Genomic DNA, 22,904 nt, shown 5'->3' with positions numbered 1-22,904 from the left:
AGAGCACCCCTTAGCAGGTCTATTGTGTTGTGCCTCCAAAATGATGTCATACAACAAGAAATACAAAACCTTGGTAACTGATGAAATTTATTCTTTGACTTCACTAGAGCACTAGAAACAGTCCTTAAACTAATCAAGAAAATAACATGTTGCATCATTTAAACAACATTTACATTTTAACAATGTCTTTACCTCATCACTTGGATCATAATACTGCTCCAGATATGGATGGGCTAAAGCTTGTTCCACTTCAATCCGCTTATGAGGATTAAAGGTCAACATTTTATCCAACAAATCAAGTGCTAGGAGGGGGGAAAAAAAAGTGAGCAAGAGTTTAATACGCAACCCAAAACACAAAGGTGATATAAACACTAACACTGCACAGAAAACACATCCTCCCCTAAGTTTTGTGCTAATTTCAATTTACAGTTTGTTTCCCAGCAGTTTGTTTCCTGTAGCCTGGACTTCCCACCTTATTGGCACCCCCTGGTTCCAGGTGCCTCCCTCTGGTCTGAGGGAGGGCACACACCCTGCCAAAGCCCCTTCAGTGCCAGGCTGAGTGCTGAGGGATGAAACACCCAGAAGAGGATGGCACAATCTGCTTTGAACTACAACAGAAATGGAATAGCTGAGGCTTTTTCTTCCCTCAGATAGATGCTTCAGATTTTTGTGCCAAAAATTCCGACCAAGAGAAAGCTTTTCTGAAATGAGTAAGTAACGAAGAATACACTCATATTCTGAAAAGAAACCTGGCTGTTTACTGACAAAAGTATCATCCAGAAGTCATTAGGAGGTCTGGTTATCACAATGAACTATTCCAGTGAAACCAGCAGCCCAGAAGATACTCTCCACTTAAGATGCAAATACACTCATATTCGTGAAATTCAAGCAAAATCTGTTGAAGACAACCCACAGAGAACCCATACAGAACTTGAAAATCCATTTCAAACAGAGAGTGAGGTCTGATGAAATTCTGGACAAACATCACAAGTCAGAGTTACTCCAACTGTTCCTCTACTTTGTAATGTATTTTCCTTTTCCACAAAAAGAAAACAGAATTATTACAGTAGCAAGAAGCCCAAAGATATCTGCAGTATCCTAAATTCCATTCCATGTCTTCTCACCACATCACTTGTAACAAGGAAATTAAACAGAGGCTTCTTACAGCAGCTAAGTAGCTGTAGCTTTGCATCAGGAGGAGACACATACCAAGCATTGCAGAAGAGATAGCACTTTACCACTGCATCCAATCGCAGCTTGAAAAAGCTGCAAAATTGCTCAGCAATTATCATTAAATATTTTTATGCTGTTTTCTTAACACTGGAAACTCTCTTGCTCACTCCAGGAGTGAGCAAACTGCAGGCTCCCCTGGCAGCGCAGCGTTTCAGCATTGCTACAGTTGGAGCTGTCAGAAGCCCACGGTAAAGATTCTCACATTGATGAGCACTGTTATAAAAGCAGAATAAATCACTCCTGGTTTTCTCAATGCTAAGGATAATCAGCTCTACACAGATCCATCTGCAAAAATCACTTTGTACAAGGTAGCTCAGTACTGGGTCATATCAACTAAGAGTAAATAATCAGTTTTAGAAGAAAAAAGTGACTTAGGAGTTGGAGCAGGTAAAGAGCACTGAAGAGACCCACCCTTAAACTGTATGAAGTAGAATTTAAAGGCAAGTAACAGCAATATAGCAAAGCAAAATCATATTTACCCTCTACTAAAAAACCTTGTTAAGAAAGGCAGTAATTGTTACCTCCCTTGCTCCGTTCACCATAACTGAATTTAACCCATTAAATTTTCACCTTCCCTACTGCCAAAGGACCCACACTTTGATGTTATCCTGTTCCATCTAGAGCTCACACATTGTCTGCACAAACTGTTCAGCAACATGCAGCTCTCTCACATCTGATTTGACAAATAAAAGTTCAAGATTGGTTTGATGCCTCTGGCAAACTCCAATACCTACAATCAGTACCTGAGTAAAGCATCACGCTTTGACAGGCAGTGCCTGGGGTCGGGTTTTACTTCAGCTGAGTTCAAGGTCAGACACCACAACATGGTTACTAAAAAATACTTCGAAACTCTCAGTTAGCATAAGGGTTTCATACTGGTTTATGATTTTATATTAGATTTATATTGCCAATTTAAGGGATCTGCCCATTCTGTTTCTGATATAGAGAATTTTTTAGGGTGATTTTAAAAAAAAAAAACACATCCTGCCCTGACTTTCTGATACAATGTAATAGAGCATAAAATACCTTTGGGGTCAGCATTTGGAAACAGCCTGTTCCATGGTACCTTATTTTTGTGTGGTAGAGAAAGCAAGTAGTTTCTGGCCTTTAAATTTATTATACAATTCAAATCTTCTTGGGAAGGGGATCCAAGTATACCTAAAAAACAAAAAAACCCCACAAACTATTTCATTCTATGAGAAGTACATTAAAATGGTTATATCACATTTGTTAAAACTCAGTATTAAGACTGCTGGAAAGAAGATTTAAGAGTACAAAATATTTGATCCTTTTTAGAAACCTTCACTGAAAAAAAGCTTCAGTTATTTTTTTCTTGCAAATAAGCAAATGCATTTGAATTTTCTAATGATCAGTAATCAAAACATTCAATCAAGGGCATATCTATAGAGATTTTTTAAAAATTCTGAACCTTTTGTTATATTTGAGCTTATTAATTCTTTTTTTTTTTTTTTTTTACATCTGCTGATACAGTAAGAAGACTGTGGAGTATCCTCAATTATTTACTGAAGGAATCACTGCAGACATAAGGACAGGGACCAGGTGATACACCCACAGATCCATACATTACATACCTACCAACAAGAGAAAGAAATGAGTGACAAAGACCAGCTCAGCTGGCAGAAAAGATGGAGAGAAACAGAGGTAGGTGGAAATGCTACTTTTATATAAAGCTCACCAAGGATATGGTTAAGTTGGTCAAGGTAGTGTTTTCCTGGAAAGATGGGTCTGTTGGAGAGCATCTCTGCCAGAATACAGCCTACTGACCAGATGTCAATAGACTTGGTGTAACCCTGCAAGCAGAGGGAAAACACATTTCTGTCAGAAATTTTTGCACAGTGCAGCAACACGTTACTTTAGCAAATTGTGACAGTTCACACAAATAAATTTCTCACATCTTACAGGTACTGGATATACCTTAAAACAGTGTTAGAAGAGCACAAGAATAACTCCAACTATTTAAAAATAAAGGTGTTATTTCATTAAGGCTACAGGAATGCAAGCAAGATAGACACACAACAAAGATCACACACCTTCAGAACCAAGATTCACTCTCATTATACATTCTAAATATAAATCAAGATGTCAAGATAATATTAAAGCAACATTTGTAACATTTGGGGAAGGCAGCAGTAAAATGCTCTTATTGCCAGCACTTGTGTCCTGTTCTATGGAAGAGCTCATGATGGGCAAAACTCTGGTACCCATCAGTGAGGAACCAGCAACAGGAGCAGCACAGCAATGCATGATGGTGCTCACCTTAGAATTCAGCATGATTTCAGGAGCCCTGTACCAACGTGTGGCCACATATTCTGTCAAGAATCCTGTGTGATCATGATCTGGATCTGCAACACGAGCCAGTCCAAAGTCACAAATCTGGTTTTAAGAAAAATTAAAGAAAAAAAGCTTATTAGACATACAGTTCCCAATACTACAACATTACTACACTTCGTTGCTCCCCACCCCAGGATGTAACACCTACAAATACAGGGATGATCACCTATACTTTTAATAAACAAGTACTTGTACAAGGTTTAGGAAAAATGTTTTTGATTAAGTAAAAAGAGTATCCAATTAGGCCATGCAGGGGCCAGGATGTCAAAATATCTGGGGAAAAAAAAAGGTGTTCCTGGTACACAGTTTGTTTTCCACTTACTTAACACTTTCTCTGCCAGATAGGTGGCAAGATATACTGCTCCAGCCTGTTACTAGAAATTTACTAGAAAATGGAGAGAAAGATATTCAGATTTCCAGAAAACAAAATTACCAGCCAACACATTTGTAGCAAAATTTGATGCATCTTTGCATGAGAAACATCCTATCCAATCATGAGATAATGGCAGACTGAAGAGATTATAGGTTGCTGAAGGATGCGTGAGCTTAAAAAAGCCACAAGTAAATATTTCTCAGCCTTGTTGAGAAACAAACGAGTTCAGCTGAGAGGAGAAAGTACCTTTATCTATACTCTGAGACTCCATGGCTTTCAGAGCTATTTAGAGAAACCAAGAAAATTGAAAGGCAGTGCTCTAGAGTACAGCAGCTGCTCCTTTCTTACCTGCCCAAAGGTAAATGGCCACATTCAGCTGCTTTTGCTACCACCTATCAAGCAGCAGTTTATAGTAACAGTCAAATGCCACACATTTGGGTATTTGCATCAAAAACTGTGTATTCTCAGAAAAACAAGGCACCAAGTGTAGGAGCAGCAAACAGGAGGTTCCTCTGGTGCATACATTTCAGAATAACCTCGATAGCTAATTGTGTACACCAACTAATATGTTGTAGTCAATATGTACAAACTAATATGTTGTAGTCAATAAAGAGCGTAAGGGATAATCCTACCAAAACCACAGAAACCTCACTGTCCCCTGGCAACCCACTCCTTCATTTTCCTGTTAAACTACTGACAGATCAGTTAAGGGAGAAGTGATTCAGCAGACAAAAAGCTACCTCTGAATGACAAGATTCAGCAGCTGACTGATAAACAGAGGGACTGAAGAAGAGGCAATGATGTAACTCATCAGCCAGGCTGCATGGGATGACTCCTCCAACTCCAGCTACATGCTAAAAAACCCTCAAACCCCTGAATCCTTAGAAAACAAAACACAAAGGAACCCTTTTAAGCATGACAAACAAAATGTCTCAGGCTATGGGGAAACAGAGTGGCTGCCTTGTGTGCAATTAGCAGCTTACATAAAGAGAAGAAGCACAAATAATCAGAAAAGTGTCTTGTAAGGCCGAAGAGGCAAAGAAATTGTAGAGAACAGCTTTATGGGCTTCAGAAAATAATTATGCAGCCAGGAAAAAAAGTCATTGCAACTTCTTCCTCCTGACCTCAGAAAAGAACTCGATTGTAGGCAAAGAGACACAGAATTACAGCATCACACATCAGCCATGCACCTTAATTTGTTATTAAGACAAAAGAAGAAAGACACTCTCCAGTCCATGGTGTTGAGGAGAAAGAACTGAACTGAACTGAAGAAGGTGCGAGAATCTCTGGACTCTGGACTTGAAAAAAACACATGGGATGGAAAGGAAGATTAGTGACAAAAGGAGCTCATTAAAATGACAAAAAAAACCTGCTCAGGAAAGCAGAAGCAGGTTAAGCAGAAAAGAAGGAACACCATTAGACAGGATTCAAGGCTGAAGCTGCAAAAAAAAGAGGCTTTTGGCTGTTAGCAGCGTTATCACCAGCTGCAAAGCTGACCAGGAGCAGGGAGCCAGCATTCTGCCCCAACTCCCGGCAGCAAGAGACAAAGCAGAGACTGACTGTACCCTGGTGAGGGCAAGCAGCTCTTGCCCTGTGAGCAGCTCTTGCCCTGTGGCAAGAGAACACACTGAACAAAGGAGCTACCCTGTTTAGGGAAGGAAAAAAAATTACTATGTCGTTTCAAAAAATGATTGGTCAAAGTTAAAGCACCAGCAGAAGGTAGGTTTCTCGATCAACAAACAAAACAAAGAATCTGTGAGAGCAACAAAGTGACAGGCAAGATTGTCTTGACATTTGATTAAGTCATAGCTGAGAATAAAAAACTGCATAATGAAAAGACTCAGGTATGTCAGTCAGTGCTTCATGCCTTGGAGAGACAGAAGAGATGCTGTAAGAGAGAAGGAATCATTTCCCCACTAAATAAATAAATGAAATGCCAGCATCCTCTTTACAAATTTGGCTTCCACTTGAAAACAGTGTTCTCATAATCAGTATCTGGTAGGCTTTTTTTCTTTTTCTTTGTAAATAGAGATGGCTTAAAATTGGATGAAGCCTTCAAGCAGATGGGAAGATTTATGAGGATCATGTACACATGACCATCTACTAAGGAAATGAAATCACACTGAACTGTGTTACTACCACATTGAAATGTCTGAAGTTCTCCACTAGTCAACTGGTACACTGCAGACACTGCAACACACTGAGAATCTGGTTAAAAAACTTTGAGCTCATTTTCTGAAATGTTAATGCCACTGGCCTAGGAAAAGTACATGGTCATGACAGTTTTAATGTAACATTTCATATACTAAACTGCAAAACAGGTCAAAATGTTGGATGTAAATAATCACAAAAGCAGATGAAAGTATTTCTAAAAGTGTTAGACACTATTGTAGAGTATACTGTAGCATATCAGCATACATTACTCTTGTTCATGGGAAAGATGCCAGGCTGCAAAAGGGAAGATCAGTATCTTTATTACCCAGGACTCTCACTGGAGGGAGATTCCAAGGTAGTGGTTTTCAAGGACTCTCAACTCTAATCTTTTGTTGAAAATACTTAACAGAAGACAGTAATTAAGTCAAATATTCTTTCAGAAACTTTAATTCACTGTGTGGTAAATCATATTTAAGGTCTCGTTTAAGTCTGCAGGATGGCCTAAGAAAACAGAAACAGCTTTAGGCCCTGCAATTCTGCCCTGAGCCTTTCAGCTGCTTAGGAGAAGCTACAGAGTTCACAGACAAACTGTGTCAATACAGATTTCTGAAAAAGGAATCTATGATCCAGAAGTCAAGGTCCTTTTTAAGGGATAAGAAAGAAGAAGCTCTTGTTACAACCCGCAGGACTTCAAACTCCAGATGAGATCAACACCACACTCTTGTAACAGTATTAAAGAAAGAAGCTAACAGCATTATCACTAAAGATGAACAAACTTTCTTCCAAAAGTGTAATTTTAAATTGTTCATTTTCACAGCGTGCTGTGCTTTGAGTTTGTGTACAGTAACCAACTCTGTAAGCACACACACACATCCATTGCTGACACACAGACTTCCAGCACAGTCCTGAAAGAAACAAGTTTGTACAAGTACATCAGACAAGGCCTAACATGCACCAGTTTTCTCTGCAACTTTGTTGTTTAAACTTTAGATGTGGTATTAATAGAATGCCAGAGGTCCCTTTAGGTTATGAAAAAGCATATCCTCTGTCATACAGACTACCATATCCTGCACTAGGAAGCACACATTGCAGGTGTGCTGGTTTTAAAACCTTAAAGAACATGGAACAGATATTAGTTTGCCATACAGGGAGCTTACCTTCCTTTCCATTACAATCTTACTTGTTTTAAAACATTTCCTTTTATTACTTTATTGTTTTTAATTGCACACAGCAGAGCAACACTCAAAGTATTCTTTCTTGCTTCTATCACACAATCATTATAGATTTCACTCCATTTCTTTCATGAAGGGGTTAATGCCTTGAAGGGATCTGATGCAGTAACAGCTGCTGAAATCCCATAGCAAGAGTCAGAGATGGCCACTCCAGCAGTACCATGCATCAGGAAAAGCTGACAAGTAGCAGTGGGAATGTAAAGAAAAGTGCTCATATAGCCAGTACTTAGCATGGACAGAGACCATCATGTGAGCAGCAAGGACTTGCCTTGGAATTGTGACAACCACATACAGCAAACCACTGGCTTAAGTTTTTGAAGAGAGTACTTGGTTTTGGTTTTCTTCTTTCATTTTTATTATTTTTAATACAGAAAGCGAGAGCTACTATGAAAAAAAAGCATCATTAGGTGCAACACAGTATGAAAGTAACAGAGTTGCACCACCTCAGATCGAGGTAATGTAAACTCTGTAATCTCACTCCCTAAGTGGCCAACAGCAAATACCTGGCATGAAGTGTAAAAGGGAAATGCAGTGCTTCCCCTACTGTCCCTCTCACCTTCCATGGGTTGGCCACCATGGGAATCTAAACGAGTGGGAGCATTCAGTAACATTTTCTTCTAAACTTGCTCAGTGGGTTTTTAAGTCACATCTACAGTGTTCTGTGGTACCAAATTCCCCAGCTGAGCAATGCTGCAATTAACTACCATGCCCCTGTGCCCTGAGCATGCCACCTGCTCCCTTCATCTCCCACCCCCCAACCCTTTACTAGGTAGAGACAGTGAATGACTGTTCTCTGTTCACCCTCCCTACACCACTAATAATTTTACTAAATTCTATTGCATTCTTTTCCTTACAACTTATCTTCCAGCAGAGGAGACCCTGGCTAAATAGTTCTTCCTGATATGTAGGGAAGTACTTCAAAGTCCTGGTCTCTTCATTTCCACAGGGTGTCACAGGGAGAACAGTGATAACTATGAGCATACAGAACTGAAGACTCAAAACCAACAGAAAGCTATAGAGTGGCATGTTTTCTGGTTTATTCTCTATTTCTGTTCTAATTTTCACACTTGGTATGCTTTACTGAATGCCACTAAGCATTGAGCTGACATTTTCCAAGAATCATAACAGCTCCAAGATCCTTCTGTAGCATTAACTTGCACAGAGCCTGTTAGTGGTAATGTAAATCAGGAACATTCTCTAAGTAATTGCTGTGCATTTAAGCAGCAATGAATTTTACAGACCATTTTAGTTGCCCACTAGTAAGAGGTCCTTTTCCAACACTGAACAATTAACAGTTTAAACAGAGAAACCAAGACTTTTGTCCAGTTTACTTTCTAACTAAACACAGTCCTGCTTCAGATAAGTATTTTCACCCAGCTTCCCAAGTGGCTGTTTCACAGTCAGCCTCCAGATGGAAACAGTGATGCACTCATTAAAATTGCCTAACAGTGAGTTCTTAGTCACTCAAATCTTAATATTTATCAAAACCAGTACTGTTTTTTGCAACCTTTCCAGAATAAAAATCACATTAATCCCCATTAACAAAACCACATCCATGGTTACAGCAAGCAGTTTATGAAGATCATAGGATCAAAATTTAAACTCACCTTGAGATCACAAGTGGTGTTAAGCAGCAAATTCGAAGGTTTGAGGTCACGATGCAACACATTGGCTGAATGGATGTATTTTAACCCTCTCAGAATCTGGTAAAGGAAATAACAAATGTGGTCGTTGCTGAGGTGTTGAGTCTTTAGGAGCTTGTAAAGATCTGTCTCCATAAGATCTTGCACAATGTATCTGTAAGGCAGCAGATGTAAGGCAGCAAACCAAACGTGGTATCATGTTAGCTGTCAGTGTACACTGCCTGAAACTTGTATAATTATTTTTCTCTCATATTTGTCTGTTTCACTATGTTGTTACTTCTTGCTTTACAAGCTTCGAATCAAATCAATCCTACTACATGGTGCAGCCCTTTACAGAAATCAGAGGCACCAGCATGTGGTCCTCTCAAATTAATCATACTAAATTAAGCTGACTGACTCTAAACTAGGTCTTGTCTTTCAGGTAGAGTCTTCCAGCTAAGACTACTTCATATGTTAGATATCCACATGAAGTCATACCTACACAAAGCCAAGTTTCCCAGGGAAGAACAATTAGTATAATAAAAAGGGCAGATTTGCCTGTATCAGTAAGGATGTTTACTGCACATGGGCAGTTTGAGACTTTTCACATCTGCAGGAAGCATTGCTACACTGGAGGTTGTGTTCTGCCCCTTTTTTTTTTTTCCCCAAAGATGTATCCAGTCCATTCTTTAAGAAAAATTTAGACAGTCATAGCAGAGCGTGGCCATTTCGTTTTCTCCTCAAAGCAATCAGATAGTTCTAACAACTGAGAACAGAGTTTTAGGATTAAGTGACTAAACTAAATTATGTCTATGAAGTTCTTTGCCTTGGAAAATAGAAATTAACTTTTTTTTTTTTCCCCTTTCCTGAAAAAGAACAAAGTGTCCACCTATACATCTAAACTATGTAGCTACAAACCAATTAACCACTATGACCTTCCTTTCCCATTTACAATAGGGAAGCCATTTTTCATTACATTTAGTAAGGAAAAGGATTAAAAGAGAAATACTCAAAACAGAGGAGGTGGCAACCAGCAGTAACTGTGCAGAATAACTGCAGACTTTGCAAGGATACACATCTTTCATTTGTTCAATAGTCGGAGCTCTGATAATATCATTTATCCCAATAATATTCTCATGCCTGAAGCGCAGGAGGATCTTAATCTCTCTGAGGGTTCTCTGGCAGTAGGTCTGGTGCTCAAAGGGACTGATTTTCTTTATAGCAACTCGAACTTTGTTGACGTTGTCATAGGCAGAACTAGAAGAGAACGGGCAACATTAGTTATAAGAAATATTAAACTAATTCCATTCAGAAAGCAAGGATGTGAATCCAGTTGATAACGGGGTCAGTGCATTTTTTTTACACTTATTTTTAGGCAATAGAGGTGTGTATCTTTCAGTGTGATGAACAGACAAACAGACAATATACTCTTGTACTACCACCAGCCTAACTGGGTATCTACAAGTCATTAGCTTTCCCAACTGACTTAGAATCTGCTGATTCTCAGGCACCTGAACAAAGAAATAAGTATCCATCATCTTTATAGACCATGGAAAAAAAAGCTGGAGTCCTTCTATAAGCTGTAATCAAGATGAAATTTGAGAGAAAAAGTTCATCTTGAGTTAATCCATCCACTCTGGGACACAGAAAAGTCTTCAAATCATCTTTCAAGCAGCAGAATTCCACATCCTACATCTACCTCCAGCAAGTAATTCCAATTGCCACAAGCTTTAACTCCTCTATTAAGCTACACTGTACACACCTTCATGGAGAACAGACAGAACAACAAAAGAGATGGAGAATTTGTGAAAACGTCTTTCCAAGCACAATTCCAAAGATCACAGAGAGCAAAAAGAGAAAAATGTATCAGACTACCCAGGGAAAGCAAAAGCAGGCAGCAGTGTGAGGTAGCACAGTGAGTAACAGACACACGGGCTGCTACATTTACAGCACAACGATTTCAAAAGCTCAGGTCAACATTCCCAGCTACACCAATAAAGCAGCATTTCTGTTCAAAATGCCGTTGCATTTAGGAAAAATATCACAGCCTCGTAAAAAGCCTCAGTAAAATATACGTATTTTTCTAAAATTTGGACTCAGGTTACTATGCAGTGGAAGTGTTATTAATCCTTACAAATTTTAGGTTTTCTATGGACTTCCTTACATGAATGACAAAGCATCTCATTATAGAAACTTCTCTTTGTATTAAAAGTACATGGTAATTTAATACTTTATAGTTCAAATGTTACTTGCTCCTTTCAAATGTTATTTTTTGCTCACTACTGCATTGTTTGGAAATTAAAAAACAATCAAGCCTACACTTAAACATTTCTGTTGGTCTCAACTATTTCATATTAAGACATAAACAGAGAAGCCAAACAGGCTTTACATTCCACCAATTTTCTACAGTCAAGTCCCAGAACATTCTTTGGAGCCCTCCTGAGATATCCAGGTAGCTGATGATCTGGTGAAGCAGAATGAAATATGAAAATCCAATTAGGAAAGGAGACCTAAAAAGAATTCAAGTGCCACGTCACTGTTCTCCTACCTCTGAGCATACTTATGGTGTAACAAAGTGGTTTTGAGACAGCACTGTTAGCACCAGATGCAAAAGAGCTTCTCACTTTCATTAGTAAAAAGGACACAGAATTTCTAACACCAGTAAGATGCTGGTAGAGCTCATGCATATGGAGTAACATCCTTTTTGCTTGGTTTTTCTGCAGAGTCACTCGGACCTGTCTGCATCCCTAACTCGGGTCTATGAGCACAGACTGCACAATGTATTTGCCTCTAGAAACACTGAACTCAAATGTTCCCCAACATGCCTTGAAATTCTCATGCCCAGCAAGTATTCGTTACAATTGTTGCTATTATATATGTATAGATAACACATTAACAGTTCATAAGTTCCAAAATAGATAATGAGTGCCATAAGTGGGATTTGGTGTAGCCTTCAAGAGCTCTTTATCTTCAGCAATTTTCTTAGTTAATCAGTTAATCACCTGCTGTATTTATAATATACCAATAAGGCAAGTTACAAGCAGAAAGCAAAACCAGAAATAATTCTGAAGCACTAAACAGCCTCTATTTGGGAAAGAAATGAAAGAATCCTATGGACTATTTTATTGTTACAAACAAATCTCCCACCTCTTCCTTTGTACTGACTCAAGCATATTTTTTTCTCCCACAATGCATAATCTTTCAAAGTACTGGACAGCAGCAGGTATGCAGAGCAGAAAAAGGCAACACGCCAATATTTACCAATTGATGCTGCTTAAATAGAAACTCCTAATCTCTTACAATATTTGTTATAACTCTTAAGTAATTGCCTTTCTAGCAATTCATGCTTATTGATGAAAAATATGCATCTTTCCGTGTACAGAAGACTCAGTGAACCTGAACCACCAACTAAACATAACCAAGATTTGCTCTCTTGTATCTGTTTTCACTAACAGATTTGAGGCATTTCCTTAGCAAAAGGTTTATGCTGTTAATTAAAAAAGGCTGGGTAATTTTGCTTTCAGATGGTTCAGCTATAAGACACATGATTCAATGTGGAAAAAAGCTGACTATTTACAGTAAAGATGCAACCAATTTCCTCTCCAGAGTATGTTCTACAGGCAGTTGTTCTTCTGTTCATATCAGAAGATTTCACCATGTTAATGTAGCTGAGTGTGCCTTGGTGTTGCCACTGCAAAGCCAAGGAGGCCAAAACCAAAATACCACCTGGCTGAAACATTAAAAGGAACTTATTGCTGCTGTCACATTTTTGAAATACAGGTTTTTCCTGTAACTTGATTAAATGTATGAAACATTATCTCAGTTCCTATGAGCAAGAGGCAAATTATACAGGCACGTTTGGTTATGCATAATATTTTAGTGTCAAGCATAATACAGGTACATGGAGATTCTGTATTATAAAGTTAACACCATGTCACAGAGTCACAGGCCTCAAAGCAAATAAGGCTTTGACTAAACTCTGACCTTTAAGAACAGCACTAAAATCTACACACTAGACTGAAATTCAGTAGCACTGTGTTCTCTCACACACGTTATAACCAGACACCTACTTGGCCTATACAACCATTCAGCAATATCTATTTCACTGCCTGGAAAACTCTGTAAAATGGTCCTTTGTAGGTCAGACTGAAAATTTCCCAAAGCTTTCCCTGCTCCTCAGTCTCCATCCAACTGCCACCTACCATCGACACCAGATTTGCCCACTATTCTCCCAGAACTCTGCTGAAGAAATATGCTGCAGTGTCCATTTGTAGGGTTCTCAAACAAAAAAACTGTGAAAAGTGCAAATGTAAACCCTCCATGCATTAACTCACTGCAGTTAGTAACAGCTTACTTATCACTTACCCAAGGATTCATCTTGCTTACCCTGAGCTAGCATTAGAGATCTAATTTTACAACTAATAATCGCCTGTGCTCCCCCTGCAGTTCAAAAAGGAACAGCTCCCTGCACACAGCCCATCCACCACACATCCCGCCCTAAATTTAGATTACTTGCACTCTGAAGTGTTAGTCTGTAGCGCTGGCAGCCTAACCTGGCTGTCCCCACTTTCATCTTCTATCAACTCACAACAACTGTTTATATTTCACTGAAGCAGTTAACTCCCACTCCTCCTGCAGGCAGCATCTCCTATCATCTAGACTTTTTTTTCCCCAGAGAAGATAATCTCTAAAGTGGGAATAACTTCACATACTAACAAGTTCTAGAGTGCTAATTTATAACTTTCATTTTCCAGTCATTACCCACATGACCCAATCACTGCACCCAGAACTCTAACAGCCTGTGTAGTATTCATATTATCTAGTTACTGGCACCTTAAATATTCAGAGGGATTTATTTCCACCCCAATGATGGTACAGCCCCACAAGCTGATGGAACCATTCAGCTGCGAGTGCTATTTCTCTGTAACATGATAAATTTAAATACAGATTTTGCAAGTGCCCAACTCCAGTATATGTAACACTATTCCTATTTCAAGCTGTGGTTACTATGCTGTGACAACCTGCAGCAGCACTATTATTTACATCCTTTTAAGACATCGTGTGAAAAATCAACAGAGACCCCCAGCAGTAGGGCTCAGTATTCCTAATTATACCTGGGTATTAGGTATTCCTAATGCTAAGTATACTGTAAATACATAATGAAGTTTTGACCAAGTAAAACATCTTGCACAGCTATACAAAATAAACAAATGACAGTTTAGAACCCAAGAATTTGTGCCACACATTAAAAGCCAGTGTTTTATCCTTTCTACTGCTCCACTACCAACTTGCTTTTAAAAAAGACATCCAGGATGGAGCTTCTTCCAAATGCAATGATGACAAAGTGCCCCACAGTGCCTGAGCAGCCTACAGGAAACAGCACACCCATTGCTAAGCTGAGCCCCTGACACGTAGCCCCTCTCCCATTAATTCCTTCTCAAGAGAAGTTTTTCACCAGACAGATTGGGAGAAGTGCCAAAGCTCAGCTCCTTCTGCCCACAGTGGCTGTTGCATGTTCTTCCATGCATTTCTATTCTTCACATGTTTCATTCTGGAGCAGAACTGGAACAAGTGAGAGCATGTAGCAGCTGCTGGGAGGAAAGGAGCCAGCTCCTGGCAAAAGTTACATCCCACAGAGGACTTTCTTCATATAACCATTGAAAAGCAACTGCCTACTCTGCTGGCACCCTCATCCTCAGTACACTCCTCTGTCACACTGCCTGAAGGTTTATCCCATCCTGGGATACTCTTCCAACACTTCTAGGATTATTTACCTTATGGCTGTTTTACAGACTGATCTCAGCATAAGCACACACATAAAAATACTCGATGCTACCAGCAAACATCCTAACTACAGCTAAACAAAATACTGATTTGAAGATAAAAAGGGATGTTTTATCAGTAGCTTTGTGTTGCTGTGGAAACAAGATTCCAAGGGCATATCCAGGGATAAGAATCTTTATGAAATACTGAATAATTCTGCTTGCCATTAGGAGAGGAAAGGCAAAAATAATTCCCAGGAAACAAACTGATCTACAAAGATCTTTAATCTTTTTATTTAGTCTATACATTTAGCTCAGTCATGGACATTTCTACAAGATTCTGACATTTATCAAGTTACAATACAAATAGCTTAAATTTATTTTTAAGACTGCTGTAAGAAAAATAACGCATTATGATGCAGCAATAACCAGCAGTACAGTAACACATTGTTTGCTACAACTTCTGGGGGTGGGGGAAGGTGGTGTTATGGGTCCAGGTTTGTGCAGACAGCTCTATCAGGCTTTTAGCCAACCTCTGAAGCTCACTGGGTCAAAATGTAACTGCATGACCTTCACCACCTACTTTTTCAGTCACCTTTCTCATGACATTCAAAATCAATCCTAACATTAAAGGTTTCTGGCACAACAATGCCAACTCCTTCCTCCCAAGACAAAAGTGAATAATTACTCTTAAGTGATTTTACTACTTTGGCAGTTTCTGATCTACTACAGGTTATTGCCCTTCATGCCATAAATTCTTAAGGTACTTTAGTAAGCTCCTATAGGAGATGTGTTCTCATATATCGACTACAGTACTTCTAATAGGCTACAAAGGCACAATTTTATTTTTCAGAATTTGGAAAGTAAAATCTGAGGGAACCTTCCAAAACATTACAGTTTTAAAATTTTTTTCTCTGCACATAATAATGACTTAATAGTTTGATTCCTGAGATCACACCTAGTATTTTGAAAACAAATAACTAGTTGTGCAAAATGGAGTCTGTTAAATAAATTACTTTCGCCAGCTCAGTCAATTCATAATCCTGGGTGTGGCAGACCAGATGATTTGTGTTTTGTTAGCACCTACTAAGCACAATTATGAAGAGCAGCAATTCTAGAACTACATCTTAACACTAATATAAAAATATCAACTGTTTCATTCAAGGTTTTGTATTGTTTGGTTAAAGATGTCATTTAACTTCATGGTGTTCTGATCGATGTTCGTTGATGAACAAAAACAATCACTTCTCTCAATCTCTTCTTTTTCTTTCTGTACATTTAGCTGTGAAGCACTGTGACTTCAAAGCATCATAAATGCCTGCTCTACCTTATTCTGCTTCAGGTCTCCAGAAAATAGACAGCTCCTACATCTTAGTATTTGGTCTACTTTCTGCTTACCTTTCCCATTTCACAGGTTCTCTGCTGCCAGTATTTCCTTTGATAGCATCTATGCCCAACTTAATTTAGGCAAACATCACTGTTATGTTTAAAAGCTTTTTGTCTACCTGTGAAATAAACCCCTTATAAAAAGCAATGGGTGCTTTTGGAATAAGACATTATGATATTAAACATCACTATCTTCCATCTCTCTGCGTAAATCTAAAGACAACTCCTGTGGGAATCAGGATAAAACTGTAGGAGCTTGGCAACATCTGAGGCAACCTAAAGGCTCAGTGAATTAAAAGGAGTGGTTGTGATTCACTCTCCTTTTTGTGCCTGACAACCCTGCCCCTTTCTCACTTTTTTGGTTGGAGCGGTGGCTTTTTTGTGACAGTTCAGAGAACTGAAGCAGTTCTAAGTCAAAGCAGTTACAAACAGGAACAGTAAAGAAGTCTTTACCTTCATATTCTTATTCCCTGCTTCGCAGGGTTTCGAATCAGTCACATCAAATTACCACCTTTACATTCGACTTTATTTTCATGAAGTAACTTTTCAGCGAGATCAGTTTGCTGTGTTAGCACCAGCACAAGAGCAGAGGAAGGAATGTTACAACCCGAGGCGCCGAAGGAAAGGCGGCCCCTTTAGAAGCAGCACAGTCTGAGATCACCACAAGTCAGTCATGGAAACCACAGCTTAAGTGTCTAGGCCCGATTGTCATGAGAGCTGAACCTCCACACGAGCCATGGAGAGCTGACTTCCTCCTCCTGGGTTCAGGGCTTCTCGAGAGGCAACAAAATGCCCGCACATCAGTCACATAACCAATGTTACTCCAGAGCCTGGAAAACAACCACCACTGACACCCTAAGAATAAAACAGGTCCTACAAACATGTGCAGGAAATATTTGCCTTCCTAGAGACTGGAGAGCAGTACCAGAGAGCTGTGAGTGGTGGTGGTATTAAATCCTCCAATGTTGTTTACTCTTTTGTCCAATAAGGTTCTAATTTGACTTATATCCCAAACATTCCTCTTCAAACCAGCTTTATAGAAAAGAAAAAACACAAGAACAAGACTATGACTATGTTTTTCATTAACTACCTTATTTGATTGATTCCACACAATATAAATCTTCAGAGATAGTTCACAGTATTTCACTCCAACAGAATATAAAGAAATTAACAAAATTATTCCCACATACTTAGAAGCAGTAAAAACCTGTAGAAACGTCAGTGCAAAATGAAAACTACTGCAAAGCACAAATGAACACAAACTTCTACTGTCCACTCTGCCATGGATAGTTCAGTATTCCACTTGCAGAACAAAACCAACCAAACCACTAGCACCCAGTGTGCATGTCACCAGTCTCATAAGTTACTTCCCCTCAGTATCAGCTTACAAAGCATTTTTTGCATGATTTTTCCATCTTTATAAAAAGACACGTCAACAATAAACCCCAGTCCTTCAATATATCTGCAGATCTGTGTTTTGTTCAGACAGGGTATCAGCTCTGAGACACATTGGCTACTGTAACTAGAAATAAAATAACTCATAATTATGAAACAATCAGAAAAATCCAATATAAAAATCAGCCTGAACGTAATTTGGAGTTCTCTGCACCATCCAAATCCCAATAAAACTGGGCAAAATCTGGACTGAAACAGATTGGACAGTATTGATTTGTGCTCAAATTCCTTCAAGTTTTACTCAGGACACATCAGCAGTACTTGGTGGAGCAAACTGCACTCCCTCCAAACAAGCCAGAAGTAAGGAACTGCAGTGAGAGCTACTAATTTTAAGGAAAACTGCAAAATGAAGTAATTGCATATTATAAACTGTGAGCCTAATTGCAAGTTGCTGGTACTTAGAACATACCCATAATACAGAAGAATTACTTTCTACAATGTAACAAAAACTCTCATTTGCATTCTAATCACCACAGGGTATTTCAGTATTTTATGAAAATTTTCTTAAAATACAAAAGAAGAACTTCTAAGAGAAGACACTGTCCTTAATAGAATTCAGGTTATTGTGATTTTAGGAACTGCTAAATAAGATGGTTAAAAAAAAAATGTGCACAACTCAACTAGAAACTTGACTGCCATGGAAGATCCTGCCCAAACCTAATGGAAAAATATGTCCAGTAAAGCCTTTCTCTAAGTCATATATATATATATATATATATATATATGTATATATATATACACACACAAATCAGCTTTTAATCCACCACAGAGAGGGAACTGGGCCTGGGGAGGCAGACAGACCTCTGGCAGCCCTTCCTTCAGCCAGCATGCAGCCAGCCAGGGCACCCAAAGCCTCCCAGGTGACAGCCAGGGTCCATCCAGGGGACATGGGGCTGCCCCTGTGACAGCTCTGGCCCAGTGGGAAGGACTGGAGACAGGAATGCTCTGAAGCAGAAACCAACTGACTGCAAGCTGATGGAGTATGAGAAACCTCAGCTTGCCAATACCTCATCAAATAACCCCAGCTGTGTTCATGGAATTCAGTGCTACTTGGATCTTACTAATCTGCCTGGTCAAAGCTGATAATAAAGTAACATGTACCAGCTCTTAACATACCTGGGAAAAATATGAATTTGAGAATAGCTTCTTTATAAGCCCAAAAGTTGTAATGAAGCAAAGGAAAATAAGCTCCCTTCTGAAAAGGAGATCCATTCAAAGCAAACAACTTTAATAACAAACAGAATCTAGGTTTGTCAAGAGATAATTAATCTGAAACAAACTACACTTTGATGCATTTAACAAATGCTATTAATTTAATTTACCTCACAGCACAGTAAAAGAGCACTTATATTGTAAATATGCTTATGGCTCTATATGCTTTGTTTGAGCAATATGGAAATAAAAATAAAATACAACTGAAATTACTCAATAAAATATTTTGGGGGATGGGTTTTTTTTCAGGCACTATTTGAAAAGTTCCTAAAACACCTCACTAAGTAAAAATATTTTCTAGACTAGCAGAACTTCATTCATGAGCAGTACCTGCCACCAGCCATGGAGGCTCACCCTGGCCTGGGCTCCATTATGAAGTGCATAGCCAGCAGGTCAAGGACAGGGATTGCTGGTGGAAGGCCACACCTGGAATAGTGTCCAGTTTTCCTGTCTCCCAGTGCTGGAGCAAGTCCAGCAAAAAAACTGTTTTGATGCATAGAGGGCTGAAGGGCATGACATACAAGAAAAGAGTTGAGGAAACTGAGTTTCTATAGGTTAGGAGGGGGGAAAAAAAGGTGGCAGTGGGAAGCATCTAATTGCTGTCTTAAATTACATAAAGGGGGATTAAAAAGAAAACTGATCCACACTCCTCTCAGAGGTAAAAGGTACAGAGCACATGAGGTGACAGTTGGAAGTTGCAGCAAAGGAAACTTGTATACTTAAAAGCAAAAGTTTTGTTGGGCAGTTGGTTAAGCACTAGAGCCAGAAGCTGCCCAGAGATGTTGTAGAATCTCCACCCCTGGAGATTTTGGAAATACTGAGTGGACAAGTTGAGCAACTTGATCTAATTTTGGCATCAGCCCTGCCTTGAGTAGGAGGTTGGACTGCATGACCTCACAAAGTCCCTTTCAACCTACATTATTCTGTGAAATATTCCACAGGAAGATACCGTAAAATATTTTTATTAAGTATCCAATTGATCTGTTAATTTCATTTATATATCACAGCTCAAAACTTTGTCAAAGCATCAGCATAATAAGCATTAAAAAAATGATGTTGGCAAAGTATTAGTTTTCAATATTTTCAATACTCAGTATTATCTCCTCTTTGGGCTGGAGATCTCTACTCCTAAACAAGTTGATCACTGAACTAACAGAGCCTGGTGTCCTACAAATACACATTTCTGGTCTCAAGAGTACCAATAAATCCATTTGTGAAACTGGGGCATCTGTCACATCTCTTTGTGGGAGTCTAACGTGACCTCCTGATGAGTCTCTGCCTCAGTGAGGCAGTACATAGGATCTCTTCACTTGAAAAAAGTACCTATTTTTAAGAAACTCACAGAAGCTTTCCATCTTTAAAACCTCTACCATCTGTCAAATTCAATGGAAGGCAGGCAACAGGTTCAAGAGCCATATGTAGGGGTAAAGGGGATGAACTGATGGAACCACATACAGATACTGTGAACACATAAGCCTTATTCCCTTAAGAAATTATGCTTTAAAAAACAGCACAAGATATCTCTGTTTCTGTGGGCTGGATGATGCTATGTTAAGAAAATCTTATTTATATGTTGTATTTGTTTCTAAAATGCAAGTGTCCCTGAGCCATACTCTTCAACTCTTAAGCTAGCATCCCATTCCTTTGGGCAGACAGAAAAATTTGCTACCTCTCAGCTTCCCTAAATCGTAAAGACAGCTCTGATCTCGACAGAGAGAGCAAAAGGCTGCAGCCCCATCCCGGTGCCGGCAGCACAGCTCGCTGGCCGCCTGTCACATCACAGGGGAGAGCAGGAAAAGCAGCTCTCATGGCTCCTTTCGTGTTTCCACGTCAGGTTAAGCAAGTGCCTGAAGTCTGAGTGACTGAAGGGGAAATGCTTACCGCAGCCTTCTCCCCAAGGGGAAGAAGCTGGTAACCAGCCACTAATTACATTCCCTAATTCTCTGCTCGGATCCTTGCACTAACCTATTAGGGTTGGATAACTTGTACCAGCTCTCTGTTCTCGTTATCACACAGACAGGAACATGTTAATTACCAGGTATCACAACCCATTCCCAACCTGCTCCCTAAAAGCACACATAAGCAGGGACAGGAATCTCTGTACTTGCTCCATCATTACAGGGTACTGTAACAATGCAGCTGTTAGCAGGAAAAAAAATAAAATTGTAGGCTGTTTCTGATCTTTGCCACTAAGCAGTCCACCCCAGATCACCAATTTAACCCTCACAAAAGGATGGCAAATGCTACCTTTTCGTGTACTGTTGGACTGTCTCAAAGGAAAATATTATGCAGCCACAGATCCCATTGTTTTCTGTTTTCATTTTGTAACATGAATTTCTACACCTTGCAGATAATTCTATTCCCAGCTTTTTTTTCTGCTTCAAACCTCATGCATATACTTCTCAGATTCCATTTTAAATGATCCATCTTCTAGAAGTAGGGCCCTTCCTTGAGGCAACAGAATGGAGCAGAACTGAAAAAAACTGCTTCCAAATGTTTTAAATAATCTTTCAGTATTGCTTTACCATTTGCCTATTTAGTACTTTAGCCACCACTATCACATCACACTTCTACAGCACATCAATAACACAAAGATGTCTTTGTAAAAACACAACCAAATCCAGGCCAAGAAATGCAATATTTCAGCTTCATAATTGTTTTTTTTTCCAATTGTATTCATTTTAGTTATTTATATGCAGTTATTTGCAGCAGTGATAATACTTCACATTCACAGAAGCCTGATGACAAAAAGGACTTCCAAAACCCAGAACATCCCAATAAAATTGACACCATTTCATTCCAAAAAGATGACTTGTTTGTAACTGTCAAATGATCAGCTTCACCAAATTACCACTGACCAACTGGATGAAAACCAATTTGCTCTGGAAATTTATAAGCTCAACATAATCATATTTTTCTTGCTGCTTCAGTGTGTTTAAAGTACTGCATGTTGACAGGTTGGTTTGGGGTTTTTTGGAAGAAAAAAACCTCCCTTGACCCATATTTGGGACTAAAAATCTCAAACTTTTCACACTTCATTGCGTCTGAAAGGTAGTTCTGAAACTTCAGACTTGGTCTGAAAGTCAGGCCCAGCTATAACCCCCCTTCACTGAAAGAAAGGAAAAGTCACGTAAAGAACTCCACACCAAAACCCCTCAAAACAACTTACAAACAAAAGAGAAGGAGGAAAAAAAACAATCAAAAAAACCCTAAAACAAAACCCCATGACATTTGCATATATTTAGCTAAATTAATTCAGAGAAGCAGACACGACTGTATGACTAAATTGCCCAAAGAATGTCCTGAAGTCCTAGAAAGTGCTTAGGATCTTCATTAAAACTTTGTCACACTGTGGTTATCCCCTAATTTCACCTGCAGAAATACTGAAAACAAAAAATGGGTTAGAAAGGGACACTGGTGTGGATTATCCACTTACTGACCACTACACACACACTCCCAGCAACAGAATTTCCAAGTAAGATGCAAGCCTCTATCAAAGGATGAAGGGTTTTGGCTGCAATTAACTGGAGGACATTTCAATGGGAGTTTGCCTGATAATGTGCCTTTTCTGCTCAGGAAGCCAAGAAAGTGCAGCCACTACATAGCAGCAAATTTACTGCTCTACTAAGTTTATTTTTATTCAAAACCTGATTATGTTAGAAATGAGTGCACTAGAGAAAATAGTTATGTGCTTTTAAGGGTTTTCAAATCCAGATGAGAGAACACCCTTGTACAGCCTATTCCGTCAACATCTTCCTGTATTTCTTGTGCTGTTATTTTATGTTGTTATCAATATTCCTCAAACATTATTCTCTGCTGCAAAATCAAAATGGAAGACTGGACGTAACAGCACTATCCTAAGAATACTCCATTTGCCTTCCTACTAATATAATTATAAAGGAATGTTATTGTTTTCAACTCCCGAATCCAATAAACCAGAAACAGAAGAAATAGGGAAAAAGGAAAAGGGTTAAGGATTTTAAGAGTTAAGTCACTTGTTTTCCATATTACAAGCCTTATGGCATAATGCACTTGTTAAAAACTAGCATCTCTCAAGCCATGCACATTAGCTTTGGCTCTAAAACAAAACTGTCAGAGCCTGCCCTGCTTTGCCTCATCAAGG

General features: G+C 39.1%; 1 protein-coding gene across 1 annotated transcript in view; it reads right to left on the bottom strand.

The window, feature by feature from the left end:
- Window positions 1-22,904, bottom strand: part of MAPK1 (mitogen-activated protein kinase 1) — a 32,680-nt gene that overhangs the window by 6,969 nt on the left and 2,807 nt on the right. Inside the window, exons 2-7 of the mRNA XM_071762969.1 lie at window positions 10,041-10,223; window positions 8,952-9,141; window positions 3,511-3,627; window positions 2,930-3,044; window positions 2,260-2,391; window positions 193-302 (exon numbers count right to left, since the gene is read on the bottom strand). Coding sequence (XP_071619070.1) covers window positions 193-302; window positions 2,260-2,391; window positions 2,930-3,044; window positions 3,511-3,627; window positions 8,952-9,141; window positions 10,041-10,223 — 847 coding nt within the window. The remainder of the gene's footprint in view (window positions 1-192; window positions 303-2,259; window positions 2,392-2,929; window positions 3,045-3,510; window positions 3,628-8,951; window positions 9,142-10,040; window positions 10,224-22,904) is intronic.

This window comes from Heliangelus exortis, chromosome 19 (assembly GCF_036169615.1).
Source record: "Heliangelus exortis chromosome 19, bHelExo1.hap1, whole genome shotgun sequence".
Lineage (NCBI taxonomy): Eukaryota > Metazoa > Chordata > Aves > Apodiformes > Trochilidae > Heliangelus > Heliangelus exortis.
This window is presented reverse-complemented; position numbering and strand designations above follow the sequence as displayed.